We start from the raw sequence: 19427 nt of genomic DNA on the forward strand, positions 1-19427 counted from the left end.
ATAACACAGCAGGTGATACCCATATTTGGGTAGGAGTAAACCAAAGACAGCTTCTTGTCAGCAACTATTCTAATTTAGACAACAGCCATGTGTACAGGACAATGCTGGCAATCTTTAATGAATGCTAATCAGAATGTTCACTCAAAGAACAATTCAAGTAATCCAACAGCAGAGTGAGTGCAATTGGAATTATTTGCATTAGAGAAAACAGGTTGCTGTATCGATGATAGTTTGAATGAACCTCAATGTGACAACTAGATTTACTGAGGATGATGATTTAGGATTAAACCTCCTCTAGCTATGACATAGAGTGACACCAACACTGTGCATGTGAACTCAAAAAAATTCAAGGAATTAACAGGTCGCCTTTCCATTAATGTGTAAATATGGGTTTAAGTGTGCAAGTGCACAAGTGCAAGTCGCAAGTAAGTCTCATATCTTAAATCAATTGTTCCCCTTTCAAGTAATCACAAACAGGTGTCCTGAGCTCATGAAGACCTTTTCTTGACTGCTACTCTACTTCTCTGTGACTGCAGAATGTAGAGAGAGCCAGCCACATATATTTAGCTAATAGCAATTGATGTGCAACCACAACTAAACTGTCTGTGTTTTTTATCCAGCCGTATGCTCAGTAATCCAGAACACTTTAATTTGAGCAAAAATCAAATCAACTATAGCCCTTTACGTTCAGCACTACCATAAACAATAGTGATGGGAAAAATGATTTTTTCACGGTCAGTGCCCGTCATCCACTTAGTGCGGGTTGGAGGAGAGATGGCAGTTTTGGGAGTCAAAGGGTCTTATCAAGGTAAAAATCTTTGTATTCACAATATACTGCATGGATAAAGAACACAGTACTCTGTGCTGTGTCATCCCACGTTACAGAATACATGCAGGTTTAAGTGGTTTTCTAGTCAAGTTGATGGTGAATGTACAAACAAATAAGTCCTGGTATTCAATGGCTTTCAAAGAGTTTTTTTGATACATAATCACACACTCATACATTTATTTCAAATTTTTCTGAAACAAAATGGTAAATTTGCATTGGAAAACCTGCAACCAATGTTTTTCTTTTTCTTTTTCTTCTGTTGTTATTGTTGTTACTGTTGTTGTTTTTTTGCTGTTGTTGTTTTTGTGTGTCCCCCCCTCCTGTCTTCCCTATCCTGTCCCTGTTCTCTCTTCCTATCCACTCCTGAGCCTCAGTCCGGTAGCTTTATCAATGAACCAATACGTTTCCAAATAAAGTTAAACACAAATGGCGATAGGAGGAGTTTATCAGATTCCTCCTTTGCAGAGTAAAACTGCTTCAGCACAACAAGGCACCAGGAACATCGATACTGCTTGCCCCAGCTGCTGAACAGGACAGGTTTAAAAATTAAAAAAAAGAGTTTTTTTTTACAGCAACCAGCTAAGAAGTCTTACTGTCACTTGTACATTGTACAGCATTTAACTCATACTCTATAGAGCAGTGAGTGGCAATGTGAGGTGCATGAGAAGCACCTCTAGTTGACCAACTTGTCACCACCTTGTTTTTCATGTGCTTATCCAAAGCCTCAGTAACAGAAAATATATTTCCTGCCAGTTTTATTGTGGCCAAAAATGAATGAATGAAAAACTGCTTTCAAAACATGTGTTCCTAGTCAAGTCTCAAGTCCTTGAATGAGCAACTTGAGCCTGACTTGAGTCAATTCATGAGATTCGAGTCCCCCATCTCTGCTACCCTGTAACAGAAGAGGCAACATCTTAAACCAGCAGTGCCCACAAAGATACAGCTGAAACTAGATATTGATGAATAAAATGTAGGCACCAAATTGATGACTGGGTAAACTGCACTAATAAAACCTTCACAAACCAGAAATGACCAGGACACATAGAGAATGACAGACAGCTGAACACATTGATAGATAGATAGATGGGTTGAGGAACGGGTGGAAAGATAAAAGCAAAAAGGAGAGAATAATGAATAATTTTACTCTAACCCCCCCCTCCCACCAAAAAAAACCCAACAAAAAACACTGGATTAGGTAAGCCATGCTGGAAATAATTCGTAACCTAATTGATCTTTAACTAAGGTTTTGTAAAGCTTTCAAACGTTCATTCCTTCTATTAAGGCAGCAGGGTTTTTTTTCCATTTGTTATTCAAGTGCAAAGAACCTTGTCTTCAGTTGAATGTCGATACAAGGTTGATATAGAGGTGTTTGCTATACAGCATTACGCATAAATGAGTGAACACAAATGGGAAATGTACACTGACATGCTGTCTTTAACAATATCTGTGTCATAAAGCGGAGATGAGAGATTCAGAGAATGAGACAGGTAAAATAGAAGGACAGAAAAAAAATCATATATATATATATATATATATATATATATATATATATATATGTTTGGGTTTAAATAGAAATAAGTAGTTGGATTACTTTGTCATTCTTTGCTCGGCTTGATTTTGATTCCACACAAGGAATTCAGGGTCGTACCTATCGAGGGGGGACAGGCAGAGAGACACAAGAGAGACGTATATGTTGGTGGCTGTCTGGCAAGAAAATTAGATTCAATAACTGTTCATAATAATGAGGAGTAGTGAATAGAATTCAATGTGTAGCTGCTGGACTTGTCTTTCTCTCTCAACACTGGGACATCTGGCAATGGTGGGACAGGTGGGAAGGTTGAGGGACATGCATTTAGAGCAAGTGGTGGAGAGATGGCATACATGTCAGAATAAGGGAGGGTTTATGATGGTAGAAAACTTACAACTTGTATTTACATTATACTGAATTGATAAACAACACAGTTCTCTGTGTTGTGTCATCCCACTCTTGAAGAATACCCCCAATTTTATAGTATTCATAGTCAACAATATTACATATTTGTTTTAGTTCCATCACATGGCTGTGACAAGCATGAAATGCAGGACTTCGCTGAGTAATAACAGATTGGTTGTCCTTCAGGATCGGAGGTTGTGGTAATTGATGATCAAAGGGTTTCTAACCAGAAGAAGGTTTAAGTATCTTCTTTAAAACTGTTTTCTATGGTTTACTTTCAGTGTGTATGCATAGAATGATAAAAAGTCTTACACAGTTATATATCATTCATTAATTGTACCAAAGGAAAACATGGAAAATAACATAAATGATTCTAGCTTCGCAACAAAAATAACGAATCTCCCCAAATAAGTGTTGATTTGTGTACAAGATCAGGCTGGTGATATTCTATATTTTTCTTACATTACAGTGTACTCACATTTGGCAAGGAGCCAAGTTACCTTACATTGTGCTGAACCAAAATTGGCCCCTTCCCTACTCCCCTATTGGCCTGCACTCACAATGTCCCTGGCCAGATCTGGCCTGAGCATATTCATGTCATCACGAAGCTGCTCTAGAAATCTGGATATTTGGTTGGGAATCCCAGGGATCTGATTTTATATTTTATCATAGGAAAGGGACAGGATGGGAATCATCTTGAGGGTGAAGGACGCTTCTAAGTCAGGCTCTACACATTGTAACTCATACTGTTCCTAAATGACTGCAACCTAAGATTGCTTATTGTTTTAAAACCGAGCAAAGGAACGTCAGGCAGAAGACATACAGAAAATAAATATATTATGCACTCATTGTATGGCAACATCTCATATAATATTATCTGCACAATTATTCTCCATCTGTTGGAGTTTGCTTGCTTGCTGTGTGTATGGCTGACACATAACCAGTAACTGTTCATGTTCTGTGCCTGTGCTCGTGCAAATGTACTGTGTTGAAGCCCGCCTCTTCCAGCTATGCAGGGGCAAGGGAAGCAAGCTGTGCCTTGCGCAGTACAGAGCACTAACATGGGTCGAATGAACCAGACTTCATGGGACAAACATGAGTCGACGCTTGAAACCTGTGTTTGAACAGGCTTTTGTACACACCAAGCTGACCATAGTAAAGCAAATCACTACCACACACAGCTAACTTTACTTGCAGCCAAAAAGACTGAACAAGGTTTCATTTTACAGACCTTCATCACCTTATTTTACAAAGAAAAAGCAGACACCATCCAAAATAGGTTGGTTGACCTACATGGACCAATCAGGTCACGCTACAGACATTTGTCTTAAAATAACCAAATTAAGGTCTGCGGATCATGATGCTCCCTTATTAGCATCTAGAATAGCATTTTTTTCAGAGTAAGTACATATTCAAACAGAAATCCTTCCAGAGGGTGAAAGCAATCACCTGCAAATGCACTGGTTCTTCATGTTTGATGGACATTTGCAAAACCAAAGTGTGCAGCTATTGATTAATCATGATTTATGTCTCGTAGAAATGACTTCCCTGGGGGTGAGGTTTTCTGGGTTTTGATCTTTTATTGTCAAGAAAAATATACATCACCAACCTTCTCCTTTAACTTATCCAAAAAATTCTTTATGCAACTGGAAATCAGAAGCACGGCCAACTTCTTGATTAATGTGTTCCTATAGCCTTTCAACCTAGCAACACCCTCCCATCAACAGACTGTACTGTCAACAACAGACAGTTCACACAACACTGTTCCCATCAGACTGATGTTGACTGTTCATGTTGTGAAGGTGATGCAAAATGCCATGCATTGCAAGTCAGTCCTGGTTATGTATCAATACAGAAATATGGATGCTGGAGCTACAGAACAATGATGCCAAAAGTTAAAGAGCGAACTAACAGATAATGTGAATGCCACAGAGAAATAAACAGTTGGTCAATGGGTGGAGGAAAGAGCAATGGCCACAACAATGCATGGCATATGCACAGACACAGTGAGATATGTTGTATTTCCAAAGTTACCCTATATGACTTTTGAGACCTGCAACTGAACTGAAATGTCACAAAGCAAACACCTCCATTTGAACTAAGCTTCCTCTACATACACAGCTAGCCTGTGCAGTCTGTCAGAAAGCAGAGGCCAGGATAGAAAAATCCAACACCCCACTGTAAGAGTATTTCAAATTGAATTGTTAATAAGGACAAGGTCATAAATTAAATCAGCTATTTTATGTCTTTTACTTTTGTTATCATCGCTCTCTCTGCCTCTCTCTCACACACAGTCACATTCACACAAAAAGCAGGCTTCATGCACTTTCCAACTGTGGCAACAATGTTACGGCTTAGTCAGTTACCCAGATGCGCAGCCATATCGGAGATTACAATCAATAAATCTGAATTTATAAAGCCCCAAATCAGAATTTGCTTCAGGGGGCTTTATAATCTGTACAAAATGCAATATCCTCTGTCCTTAGACCCTTGCTCAGGGAGAGGAAAATTTTTCCTAAAAAAACCCTTTTAACAGGGGAGGAAAAAGCAGAAACCTTAGGGAATCATCACAGAGGAGGAATCAATCTCCCAGGACAGACAGACAGACATGCACAAAACAGATCCACATAATCCCAGAACAAAACCAAGGACGGAGTCTACAGGAAAGGTTGCGGTAAGTAACAAACCGTATTCTGTTTTCCACATGCACTTGGGTCCTTTCTACTTGGACTGACAACTCGACAATTCTGCAATTCATATCCCAACATTGTAAAGTATCACACCTTTTTACCAAACCATGGACAGATGTAATTTGTTGTGCTAGTGCGATTTGATTGCACTGAGTTATTTACGCTCAGTATCTCCAAGATGGCCGACTTCAGGATTGATGACGTACCGTACCCTCCATAACAAAAACTGCAAAATTGGATCTACAAGTGTGAGCGGGCTTTCAGATAACAGTGTGAATAAAACTGATTACCAGGCAAAATTGAAAGGACAGTGAAAGATGTGGTGTGATGTGCACTGCATACTAAAGCCCAGATTCAGTCCAATTCATCCAATCCTGTAAATGATATGTACAGATGCTACAATTTTTTTTTTGGTGATTTGCTATTATGTCTCACCATTAGTTCATTTTTTTCAGGTCCTAATTGTTCAATTTGGTAAATCTGGCCCTTAGTAAGTTCAGTGAGAGTGGAAAGAAAGCACAACAAAGGGCTTCATCGACAAGCCAGGGCTGGTTCAAAGTGATAATGCATTGTGTTGACTCACCTTGGGTCTTTCTGGATGCTGTCCACAGATGGAGATCTGCCAAGAGCAGCCTCAGGGGGAAGGGTAGGACCCGATTTGCTGTAAGGTGACTCAGTGGAAGGGCAGAACTGCAGAGTGCGGTATGGGTTGATGTAATCACCTGCCCCACCTCCTGTGGCAAAGCTGCCTCTTTGAAAGGTGGCAGCAGTGCTCTGGCTTCCGGTTCGCTGCAAGGGGATGGGGTCAACACCAGGGGAAGGTGGGGCTACAGCAGGAAGAGGAGTGTAGGGACAGAGCAGATAGTTGAGGACCTCTTGGTACAATTGGTTCACCACTGATAAAGTCAAGCCGGTGTGTGTGTGTGTGTGTGTGTGTGTGTGTGTGTGTGTGTGTGTGTGTGTGTGTGTGTGTGTGTGTGTGTGGTGGTGGTGGTGGTGGGGTTGGAGGGGAGGGGGTGTCACCAAGACCGGGAAAAAGATATGTATCCATACCATATACACAACATAAAACCAACAACACAGGCACAGATGGAAGAAACAGCACAGAAGAAAATATGTGGAAAGGGAAAAGCATAAAATAAAAAGAAAGCAAAGTTATAAAACAAAACATGTTCGTATGAGTATGAAAAAGTACAGTGACAGCTTACAGCTCGACAAGTAAGATGAATCTGAGTGGAAAGGTGAACTCACCAATTTTGATTTAAGTTAAAAACCAGCAACAAAAATTACAACACTTAAATCAGACAAAAGCAGTCAAAATCAGATAGACATGATCCACTCCATGATGAACATCCACAAAAAACTGTCATGACAGACATGAAGGCAAACACACAGATTTTCGAGCATCTTGAATTGGCAAGGCTGAACTCTGTGCACACAAAAACTGTACATGTTCATTGTGTGCAGAGCCCCCAGTCCTGCCATGTGTCACAGGAGCAAATATACAACAGACTTAATATTTGTTCTCAATAGGCTCCTTTACAAGAAAAGGGAGTAAAAGCTTGGATCCTGCCTCATGGAATTTACCACATAATATAAATTTAAGTTCTCAAGAAATGGATCTCATAATGCCAGCCAAATTTTAACAACTAGTTTGAGGGGTTTAGAATGGGCCCTTAACCATTTTTGGGCAGGTTAGTCACATCACCATCTGGTGTCAACAGGAAAAGAGTTGTGTTTTTACACTTCGATGTCCTCCTAGTGGACTGTCAAATTTTACATTGGGTTTGGATGATTTTGTTTTCCTACATCAACACGTCAATGATTCTTTCCAATTTCGGACTTTGTAGCAGGAGGGTGCAACAACACCTCATCTACTGGTATGTAGACCTTCTTGCCATTTGATGTAATCTAGAGACAAAGATAAATAGAAGTGGACATAGCTTTAAATGCAGGAAATGTTAAAATGTATGAAAATATAGTACACTAGAGCAGGTTGTGTCAAAAGGATCATCATCAGATATTCAAGCTGATATTCCTTATTAATCTGTCATGTCATTGTAAATCTCAGATTTGTTTTAGGATTGTGTGTAATGTCCCCTGTTACGCACTTGAAGCACACTGCCAAGACTCTGTGGGATGATCAGGTGAGTGATGGCATCCTCCGGGTTATCAGGTGGGCGCCCCCTTCATTAGTGTTTTGTTGATAGGGCCACTACACCTCCAGAGGGTTCAGCAGTGAGGCATGGTGTCCCAGCTCACACCCTAGATGCCATCGACTCACCTGAAGGCCCAGGTGGAATCCCTCCTCCTTAACCACAGCCATCGACTTCCTCTCTCTGCAGCCATGGACAGTTCTCTGACTGCCTGCTGGTGGACCTTGCCTCGCACTTCCATCTCCCACAGCAGCCCTGATGTTGATGTGGCTAAAAACCCTCTGCAGCCCACCTCCACTGGTCTGACCTTAGCTGTCCAGCCTCGTTGCCGTACCTCTGCTGCTAGCTCAGCAGACTTAATTTTTTTCTCTTATATGCCTCCTCTGATGCAGCTTCCAAGGGTGCAGTGAACTCAATTAGGAAAATGAGGCGAAGCGATGCTGACCACAGCACAAGGTCTGGTCTGAGGCTAGGTCTTGCTATCTCCACTGGAAATCTGAGTCTCCCATCCAAGTCTGCCGCCAGCTTCCAGTCACATGCTCTTGTTAGTTTCCCTGTGTCTGGCATCAAAGATGGGGATCTAGCCAGACTCTCATTTTCTCAGATGCATACGCTAGGGTGTGGTAGGTTGTTGACATCCATCAACCGATTTTCCAGCACTGCAGCAAAACATTGGGTCCAAGGTGCCACCAGGTGTAATGGCCTTGTGCAAGACTGGTCTTGCAGCCTACCAGGATGTGTTGAAGTGTTCCTGGAGTCAGACAGAGGAAGTTGTTGGATCTTCACCATACCACTGACTCAGATTCTTGGGAGTTGGCAAGACATCATATGTGGCCTTGATGGTGAAGTTTAATGTCTCTATCTCCCACAGATACTTCCAGGAGATCTTCCTCCTCTCCACTCCTTACCATGCCATCCACTGTCCTTGCTTTGCCAGCTGACAGCTTTGGCACACCTTGTAGCCGTACCTCTTGCACCACAAGCTTGCATCTCTGGGCCACAGTGGCCTTATACCATCGTGGTGCACTGGGTCCAAGGCCAAGACCACTTCTCTCTTGCTGCACTTGGCCCACAACATCCCTGTGCCTGAGTGCTGCTTCTGCCTACTCAGTGGCTTCCTGAGGGCTCTATTTTCTTCCCGTGACTAATACAGGGGCAGTTTGTGCCACAATTGGGCTGCTTGAGTCCCTTATCATTATCTCCCAGCTTACCTCCTCAGAAAGACAGGATATTGGTAGCTCCAGCGCCCCTCTACCATAGAGCCCTATACTGCTCAGACATCTGGGAGGGCCATGCCACTTCCTTGTGAATAAGCCGATCATCCTCTCTAGCTTTTCCACATTTGAGATCAGAGCTTCATATATTGGAAGTGGCCACATAAGGTGTGGGAGGAGCCCACACTGAATGCACCAGAGTTTCAACTTCCCAGGGGCCAGGTGGTACTAATACTCTCCAGGTCATGGACTACATTTTTCCTGAGCTGCTCTAATTGCTCTGTGTCTTTAAGGGAGGCATTGTACCATTGGCCTAAGCTCTTTACAGGCCTTTCGGAAACTGTTGGAATTGTCTCACCCTCGATGCTGAAGTGCTGATCTGAGAGCTTCCCCTTGACGATAGAGATGCTCCTAGACTTGCTCAGTTTTATCTTCATCTGGGCCAGCTCGATGTTCTCTTGCAACTTCCTCAAGAGCTGTACAGTGCAAGCCTTGGTTGTGGTGAGTGTGGTAAGGTCGTCCATATAGGCTCTGAGTGGTGGTAACCTCAGGCCAGGCCTGATACGCTGTCGTCCAACCACCCAGCGAGATGCTCTAATGATGACCTCCATGGCCACGGTGAAAGCTAGTAGTGAGATGGTGCAGGCGACCTAAATACCCTACCACCAAAATCAGTTCATTACATTTAACAATAGGCTTCCCATGCTGTAGATTCTGATGCAGCAAAGGTTGGACATACAGCTACAGGGGCAAGTTCAGAAAGTTTGTCTAAGAAAAAATATAATAACCTGACGTTGGTGGTGCAGCTACCATCATATTTGGAAATCAACTGGGATAAACTGCTCACTGTTTATTATGAAAACAAACCTTAATGTGAGGTGAAACAAAACTGTTAAGAACTGGTGGACCTCTTAACAAAACTGTTAAGAATTGTTAAATAACACTGCCCAGTTCCCCACTGCATGTCCACAAGCTTCAACTTAATTTCTTGTTGCTGGCTTCAGCTACTCAGGATTATTTTCTGTTTCTGCTCCTTTGAATGCCTCTGGATCTCAAAATAATGACGCTTTCATCTGCTGTTGTGTGTATATTAGAATTTTCAGCTTCCACAGTGTTAAAACTGGTGGAGATCCACTGATTCATTGTTTTTCAGTTCTGATCCGAATGCAATATGTGTCAATTCTGATACTCAGCATGATTGTTGTTGACATAATCTCTTGCTATCTGGCTAATCTAGTTTAGCTAGACTTCATTACAGAGTGACAGACAGAGACAGAGTGTTTTTTCATCAGTCACCTATCAGCATGCAGAAAGAAACAGCTGGAAAAAAATCTTTGTTTAAAGTCAAATGGTGATTGTGTTGGCATCGAACTTTGTGCAGTGTGATTGTTCTCCTCCAGAAGTATTCATCATTCGGGGCAGTCAACATAGAGTGGACAACATTTTAAGACACACTTGATCTGCTCTGTTTTCAAAGCACCCAAACTAACACCCATGAGATTAATTGAGATTAATTGCCAGCCTTAAAGCTAATTAGTTAACAGACTGTGACTGAGAGACAAATTACCATCGAGACCCCAGTTGGATTTGCCTACCTGATCTGGTAAACATGATCAGATGGAACACGGTGCTCTTGTCTGTTCTGAAGCTTTCTAAAACAGCTCCTCACCTCCAAAACAGTGCTGAAGCACAATGCGATACATCCTGTTCTACAGTTTTTCTCTGATCTGCCACTTTATTTGGGGCATCATGTGATGTCTTCAACTCACTCATTTTTAAATTCAGTTGGTTCAGAAGGTGATTTGAAGTATGCCACAGCAATTTATAGACATTAACTATCTCAAGTGTTTTCACATGCACAAGTGTTGCTTGGGGTTTTGCCTTCCTCTTTTTGTTAGAATCCATCCAAAATCTGCTATGGGAACACTAATTTTTTGAGGAAATGTGCTACATTGTCATCCTCACCAAAGCCAGTCAAAACAATGGATACCCTCAGTGCTGTAATATGAAGGTGAGACACAAAAACCTGCTTACAGTTAGCTAAACATAATGAATTAGCATGATTCCTGGTTACTGTTGCTAATTTCCTGTGTCAGTAATATTGGACTGTTCACCAATATCTCTTACATGCCTTGGTGGAAATATAGTGTTTGATAGTGTAATAATTATTTAATACATTATAATGGAATAATGGTATGAGGATGTGTAATCTATCATATATTCAGTGAATGCCCCTAACATTTGCATACAACATGATTTTAAGACTGACTTGGAAAACTGAAGCAATGACTAATTTTTTATGACATTATATGTGACATTACATTACAATGGCCCACTACGCTCTGCATCCGAAAGACGCCTGGTGCTTCCAGCCCAGCGCTGCTCCAAATCCCTAGCCAGACTCTTCTCTTCTGTCGTTCCCAAATGGTGGAACGAACTACCGAACTCTGTGCGTTCTGCTGAGTCCCTTTCTACTTTTAAGAGACAATTGAAGACTCAATTGTTCAGAGAGCACCTAGGCACTTAACCTGACTCTTCTCCTCTTTGTCCTGTGGGGTAGAATAAGTCAGAGGATCCAAGACCCAGCACTTAGTGATTATGTAGCACTAACTGTGTTGTGTGATGTTGTATGTCTGTTATATAAAAAAAAAAAAAAAAAGTGGGGGGGCGACACTTCTTCTGCCACTAGATGGCAGTACCTGTGACCAAATCACAACTGAAGCACTTTTGCGCTTCCTATGGGCTTTTCCTTAATTAAGTTTAAATTCTTGCTTGTGTTGTACGTCGCTTTGGACAAAAGCGTCTGCTAAATGAAATTGTAGAACTTGTAGACCAATGGCTAAAATATGTGCTGTGTTTATTTTTGTGACTTCAGACAAGTGGGCTAACAGGATGAAAAGGGTGTTACCTGACCTAATTGAATTTATTCTATCAACAATAAGGGGGATTGCATGGAGAAATGCGATAAGAGTAATTGGCCTCATTCATGAAGTGACACAAAATAGTTTGTTTTAATCCCGAATTTGGTTTTAGGTACACCATAGATGTCAGGAGTGACAGAAGAAGTAGCTATGAAGCTTTCCTGTATGAAAGACTAAACAGTGTTGAAAATTGATATTGCATGTAAAAACAACTTTGTGTATAAGAGCATTTCATGAATTAGCCCAAACCAGTTAAACTGAATATGACCTAATGTTCATGCCTTGACACTATCCCATTCCATCTTTACAACTCTTCATCATACATTTTTCCCTCCCTAACATACATTTAAAAGGCCACCAAATGTTTTACTCATTTTAAAAACACTACTGCCATGTTTACCTCTTGCATCGTCTTGCCTGTCTAATTTAGCGTTCTCCTCAGATGGAATCTTTTTTCAATTCCCCTCACCTTCAGAGATTCAATTTAATAGACTCACCGAAACCCCCTGAACAGATAAAGCCCAGTTTCATGTCTGTACTTTCCTCAGTGTTCACAACCTTGTTTCCACTCACCCTGTCCTCTAAGGTTGGGTTTGGTGTAGACTCTGTCCTCGTATATGGGGTCAATGTGGTGTTCAGGGGACTGCAAAGGTCGCAATTCTGAGCCCAGGTGACTGTGCTGGCTGCTGTAAGACCCTCTGGAGCCTGGGACATACAGGGAAGATGGAGGTTAGATTCACGGATGGATCAATAAACAATACTGCTATCTGAGAATGGAAAGGTGACAACAAAAATAGAACAAAGACAAAAACTACATGTACAGGGATGACTGTATTTAAACAAGCTATTGCAGATTGTTTTCAAAAAACTTCTGAATGATGTTTTAACGATTTCACATGCATTCGAAGAATGTGCCATTTGAGTTTTTGATGTTATGGTAGCCCATCTTTATACAACATAAAGCATTAATTTGGAACATTAATAAACATTTTATGTCAATAATTAGCTCTATTCTCACAAATAAATTTAAAAGACTCATCAAGTTAAGTAATTCATTTCTAATAATTGTCTTTTGGAAAAAGGCGATGGACACTGACACAAATGACAACTTCTTAAGTGTTGATCCACTACATGCACATGTACACATACCCTCATGTCACTAGTGCATTAGTATGCACAGAGCAAATCACACAAGAATGGAAGTCCCCCCCCCCCCCCACACACACACACAGGATAGTGGATCTGGTCAATTTTTGAAACCAAACATGTGCAGACTCCTTTTCATCAAAAGTTATACCTTGGAGTGCAGCCTGCTCACCTGCAATAAGCGCCAGTTCAATCCCTCCTTTCTGTAGAAACCCGGCCATGCCTGCATTTCACCTCGTTTCACAGCATCTCTTCTAACGGTATTGATCCAATGATGCATGGTCAGAGGTGGGAGCAGGGCCATGCAATTTTAGGCCACTGCATGGGGCATGGTTTCCTTGGTGATTTAAATATTTAGCTTTACACTTTGCAACACATTTTGATTTAGATTTAACATTTAGATTTAGATTTAATAATAAGATTTAGATTTAACATTAAGATTTGGATTTAGATTTAACATTTCGTTTTAACATTTAGATTTAGTTTTAACATTTAGATTTACTTTTCACATTTAGATTTAGATTAAGATTTAACATTTAATATTTAGATTTACAAATGAACATATTCATGACAATTACATATAACATGTTTTACAGGATTTTTTTTTTTAATAATTGCCTAATTAATGTTATGAGAACTTTTTTTTGCCTAAAACAACTCTTCATGATGTTTTGTCTCCTGTTTTTTGTTTTCTGGTTAACTTGGAAAAAAAATTGACTTAGCTGATTATTTTAAGAAGGCAATGAATTATAAGTGGCAAGTTCTGTTCTTACAACTGCATTTAAAACTTGTCTAGTTGAAACATGTCATGTGTTTTGCTGCTTCAGTACTCTTTGTAGACTAATTATTAAACCACCACAGAAAACAAGTGAACCCATAATACCCAAGAATAAACAAATAGATGGACATAACTACAAACTAATCCGCGCAACAATTCATCCACATTCTGGCTCTCTCATCATGCATCAAGCCAAATACTTGGTTTCCCCTAGTCTTGTTACTCAAAAGGGTTAAACTAAATGTAGGCTTACTACAGTGAATTGCTTTGTGCAAATCACATTTTCAGATAATATAATGGCCCTGAAACTATTCAAACCAGCAATTAGCACAAGAGAGTTTTTTTTTCAAGTAAATCACAGCAAATAATGATGAGCTACTCCAGACTTTTACATGTGCATTTTAAATTACATTAATCATACTTTTAGTGTAGTGAGAAAATCAAAATATGCTGATTAACAGTCGGAAGGGAATTTCATCATGATGCACAATAATAATGTAGCAAAAGCATTCATAATAAGAACATCAGACATTTCTCTCCCAATACAACCGTCACACACTGGATTTTATGGTATTATGATTTATTCAGTTTTTTTATTCGTCTAAAATTGCTAAGATCAGACACATCCTATCCCAAAAAGATGCAGAAAAACTAGTCAAGTCAAGTCAAGTCAATTTTATTTATATTGCACCAAATCACAAAAAAGTTATCTCATGACACTTTACAAGTAGAGCAGGTCTAGTCCCACACTCCTTGAATGAATCTACACCCAACAATTCTCCATCAGCAAGCACATCCTGCAACAGCAGCGACGAAAACCTTCCTTTTAACAGGCAGGAACGTCAAGCAGATCCAGGCGCAATGGGGACGGCCTTCTGCTTTGACTGGTTGGGGGGAAAGAGAGCAGGAGAGTGGGGCAGAGACAAACTAGTCCATGCTTTTGTCACTTCCAGGCTGGATTACTGCAATTCCCTCCTACTAGGCTGCACAAATAAGTCACAGAAGACTCTCCTGCTGGTCCAAAACACTGCTGCCTGTATATTGTCAAGAACTCGTCAAATTCAAAACAGACTTTGTTTTTTGATAAAGCTTATAGTTAGGGCTGGTTTAGGCTAGCCCTAACTATTCTTGTCCTCGTCCATCCGTCATTCTCACACCTTTCTCTCTCTGTCCCTCGCTTCCATTCTCAATGTCTGTCTTTTTCCATCATCTATCTTTCTCTCTGCCCAATTCATTCAGAATTATTTTCCTTGAAATGCACAGATATTGAAACCTTGACCCATTTTGATCAAATATTTGGTCAAATCTATTTGCAACAACATGCACTTGCTAATTAATAACATGCAAAAGGAAAGACCCTTAACATTCTTTTATTATAAAATATCCACCAGAAGAAAGTTTAGGGTAAACAATGTACTTTTGTAAATTAAATCCACAAATTTTAAGTTTTAAAGAAAAAAAAACAATTAAAATAAAAAGATAATGTTACCTCAACTGCAAATTTCAATCAGTATTTTTTGTCATTGATCTTACTAATGTTTCATGAATAGAATCCAAAGACTTAAAAGAGATTTTACTGAAGTTATTCATGTTATGGGGTAGCACAGTGGTGCAGTGGTTAGCACTGTGGCCACACAGCAAGAGTGTTCCAGGTTGGAGCCCTGGGTTTTTCTGTATGGAGTTTGCATGCTCTCTCTGTGCCTGTGTAGGATCTCTCCAAGTACTCTGGCTTCCTCCCACAGTCCAATCGTGCAAGTTAAGTCAGTCGGGGACTCTAAATTAACCGTAGGTGTGACTGTGACAGCAAATGGTTGTCTGTCTATATGTGTTGGCCCTTTGACGGACTGACGACCATCCAGGGTGTACCTCGCCTCTTGCCCAAAGTCAAGTGGGATGGGCTCCAGCCCTCCCCAGCACCCTTAACTGATAAACCGATAAGCAGTATAGAAGATGGATGGATGGATGGATGGATGGATGGATTCATGTTATGGTCACAAAGATGTACTGTATATATGGTTAGACGGCACTTCACACATGCACACAAATAAGTAAATTAAAATGGTCTTAACCTCTACCTGCCAGGCTACCAGGCCTTTGCAGGGTTGCATTTGCATACAGCTCGTGGGAAATCTTGAAGCTCTCTGATCCAATGTGATGCAGCATGCGCTTGGTGGGCGACAGGGTGGCGTAGCTGCCCACTGCTGAGCTGAGCTGGTGAATGGGTGATGAGCTGTGGTTCCCCCCCGGGGAGGCCGCCATGGGGAGAGGGGAGGAGGAGCCCGCAGCACCTGATGCTACCATGTTAATGGGTGATGAGGTACTGTAAATATGGGAAACACAATGCATGAACACTTCTCCAATTGCAAGTGGACCTCAATATGCAAATAATGTTTATTGCTGCTTTTGATGTGCTCGTGTCAGCTAACAGGAAGAGGGGAATTAACCTTTGAAATTCCTGGACAGATCTTACAAGACTGTTTAGAATGAGGTCACACTGTACAGATAGTACAAATTGACCTTGATGAGACACCATAGTAACATAAACTTAGCTTAAAGCTACACTTCAGACAAAAGTGTTTTTTTTTCCTTTCAAGTAATCACAAATAGGTGTCCTCAGCTTAAAAAAAGAGTTTTTTTTCCTCCTGAATCAATTTTGTGACGGCAGGATGCAGAAAAATTCTGCTTCACATATTTTGCTGGCCACCATCTTCTAACAACAGCAAAGCTGCCCAAAACATACATTTTTGATCACACTTGTACTAAATCCAACCTAATCAAATCACTCAATATTCAGTCAAACAACAGGTGACGTACATCTGACATGATTGAACAGTTAAATCACTTGTTGCAGCACAAATTAGATTTAAGCATTTTCTTGGTTTTGAAGGAAGCTACAGCTTCATAAAGTAGGATGTACTATATCTATGAAGAACCATCCCAACATAATAATATACGAGGAAGGAGATTGTGCCCTTCAATAATGTTAATTGTTATTATACAAGCCAGAACTCAGCAGGAGAAGTAAATGTTGGCCTCCTACATGTACATTCATCTGTGTAATGAGGGATGGTAACATCCGTATTAAATCTATGGGTCTGACTGAAATTCGACCTACCTGTAGGACTTGGCTAGTCGGCTGGGAGACTGTTTGGGTGAAGACACCCTCTGTAGTGTGGCGTAGCTGGGCATGTCAGAAGAAGCTGATCCCAGACGCTGCAGCTTGGTAGGAGATCCCACCGCCTGTAGAGGGGAGCTCACACGCTGTAACAGAGAAGGGGATGCTACCTTATTTCCATATAGTGGGGCAGGTCACTGCAAATAACAAGAAAAACGTTCAGTTCTGGATACAAGCACTAAAATTGCACACGTACTTCTTTGGGTTTGTTCTTTAGATATAAACTGTTAGCCAAGTAAATATTCCAGATGGTGGCCATTTTTCAGGATGGCCACTGTGAACATACTGTGTTACTGCATTTTGCAATAAAATTGCAAAGACTTCTCCTATTTTGATTGTCTCGGTGTCAAATCATACATTTTTCAGTTTGTGGATTCTGAATTTTACCCATGGACATGGACATTCCTGAGGGAAAATGACAGCAAAGCCCAGCTGTTCAACTTTCTGGCTGATAGGATAGCATGTGTGGCCACACCAAATGTGGTCATTGTGACCAAGGATGAAGATGATGTCAGCAACAGCACTAGCAATCTGGGTGGGGTGGCACCATGCAGTCATGAAGAAGCTGACACGTGCATCTTTGTGCATGCTAGGCATGCCACAGAAGCAGGCAGCAAGGTCATCATGGTCAAGGCCAGCGACACAGATGTTGTCATCATTGCTGTCAGTGTTTCTGCAGGAACTCAAGGAGCTTGGTCTGCAGAAGTTGTGGGTTGCCTTTGGCCAAAGACAGAACCTGAGGTGGATGCAAGTTTGAATGCTGCAGTAGATGCAAATGCTACAGCTTTAGTCTGACCTGTACGGCACTGTTCCATCGGCAGATGCAAGGTTTAGAAGCCTTACAGTATAGGCCTACTCAGCCAGCCACCAGGACAATAAGTGAAAAATAAGCATAGGCTTACTGTCTACATGTAAAAACAAATATTTTTAAAACACAATTAAAAGAATAAAAAAGGGAATTGCTAAAAAAAACAAAAAAAACTTGCCTTAACAGGATCACCACCTTATCATGGTGGGGCAGTTTGCGTGTCTCCATGACCGCTAGAGCTATGTCGGCAGGAGTGTTGTACTCCTGGCAGGGTTACCCAAGCAAAACATTTTGAATGGTAGCGACTAGACAAAGATTTCTAGAATGATATATGATACAGGGAGGCCAATAAGTAAGTTCATGGGTCCAAATCTGATTCTACATCGTTAAAAATGTATGATCTGATACCAATATCCTTCAAATCAGGAAAGTCTATGGGATTTTATTGTGAAATGGAATATGACTGTATATTCAGTGGCCGCCATTTTGATCTTTTTTTTTGTGGCTAGCAGGTTTTATCAAAAGAGCAATCCCAAAGAAGTATGTGTGCCAATTTTGGTGTTTGTATCCAGAAGTGAGTGATTATTAAAGTTATTACAGTATGTCCATGGTGGCCAGCTTGAAAAATGGGCACAAGCTTGAATTTTTATGTGTCTAACAATTTGTATCAAAAGACCAATTTTCAAGGAGAATGTGTGCCAATTTTGGTGCTTGTACCCAGAATTGAATGATTATTACAGTTATCTGCCCCACTAATATGCATTTATTCTGTTTATTCATACTGTTATTTTCAGAGATAAAATCCCCTCTCCACATTTGTAAACTGGTGAAAAAAATGTTCTAATGTGCAGCAACATCCTAATGAAACTTTCTCTAAATAAGAATACAAGCAATGGTCCTCCATACGAAACTCCTTCCATCGTCCATCATCATCTTCTGCTTGTTCCTTACTAGTAAGGGTCACAGGGGGGCTGGAGCCTGTCCCAGCATCTACGGGCGAGAGGCGGGGTTCACCCTGGACAGGTCGCCAGTCCATCGCAGGGTCAACATACAGAGACGAACAACCATTCACACTCACATTCATACCTACGGTCAATTTAGAGCATCAATCATCCTAGTCCCCAATTGCATGTCTTTGGATGGTGGGAGGAAGCCGGAGTACCCAGAGAGAACCCACACAGGAACAGGGAGAACATGCAAACTCCACACAGAAAGATCCCGCGCCCGAGCCGGGACTCGAACCCGGAACCGTCTTGCTGTGAGGCCACAGTGCTAACCACTGTACCACCATGCAGCCCACGAAACTCCTTCCCTCCTAAATATATGCTTTTCAGTCTGTATCAAATACGGACACACAAAACTTTTCAAGAAGATTGCCAGTTTCTAACCCAGTGGAAGTAAATCTGTTGTAATGAATGGATTCAGTTCAAATACATGATTTATAAGTTTCCCTCAAAAATCATAAACTCTATGACTGGAGAATGAATGAGTTTGAAGTAGTTGCAGCATTGTGGCTACACAATTGATCCATCTCTAGTCTCACTGTCATCACTGAAAGAAAGATGCAGAAAAAGTGTTGGTGTGATAAGGAGTTGGCACAGTTTGGCTATCACAGCAGTACACACTGATATAAAATGTTTGATATTGATATTTCCACAATACAGCACCCAAAATGTGCCTTTAATTTAAATCCTACTCAGGCAGAGAGGAAGCTCATTGGTGTAACATTCTGCAAGTAAAGATTTATATGTTTGACTGTTTTGTTTAAGGCAAATTG

General features: G+C 40.9%; 1 protein-coding gene across 8 annotated transcripts in view; it reads right to left on the reverse strand.

Annotated features, from left to right (window-relative positions):
- Positions 1 to 19427, reverse strand: part of ctnnd2b (catenin (cadherin-associated protein), delta 2b) — a 212241-nt gene that overhangs the window by 71063 nt on the left and 121751 nt on the right. For 3 of the 8 annotated variants that reach the window (XM_086205173.1, XM_086205171.1, XM_086205178.1), the window contains 5 exons: positions 16783 to 16928; positions 15737 to 15987; positions 12317 to 12448; positions 6036 to 6348; positions 2421 to 2477 (listed from right to left, as the gene is read on the reverse strand). In XM_086205173.1, coding sequence (XP_086061299.1) covers positions 2421 to 2477; positions 6036 to 6348; positions 12317 to 12448; positions 15737 to 15987; positions 16783 to 16928 — 899 coding nt within the window. The remainder of the gene's footprint in view (positions 1 to 2420; positions 2478 to 6035; positions 6349 to 12316; positions 12449 to 15736; positions 15988 to 16782; positions 16929 to 19427) is intronic. The other 5 variants (XM_086205175.1, XM_086205174.1, XM_086205172.1 and 2 more) reach the window with 4 other exon arrangements.

Source organism: Aulostomus chinensis, chromosome 5 (genome assembly GCF_037954235.1).
Source record: "Aulostomus chinensis isolate RoL2024-O1b breed Wild chromosome 5, RoL_Achi_v1.0, whole genome shotgun sequence".
In the NCBI taxonomy this organism is placed as follows: domain Eukaryota; kingdom Metazoa; phylum Chordata; class Actinopteri; order Syngnathiformes; family Aulostomidae; genus Aulostomus; species Aulostomus chinensis.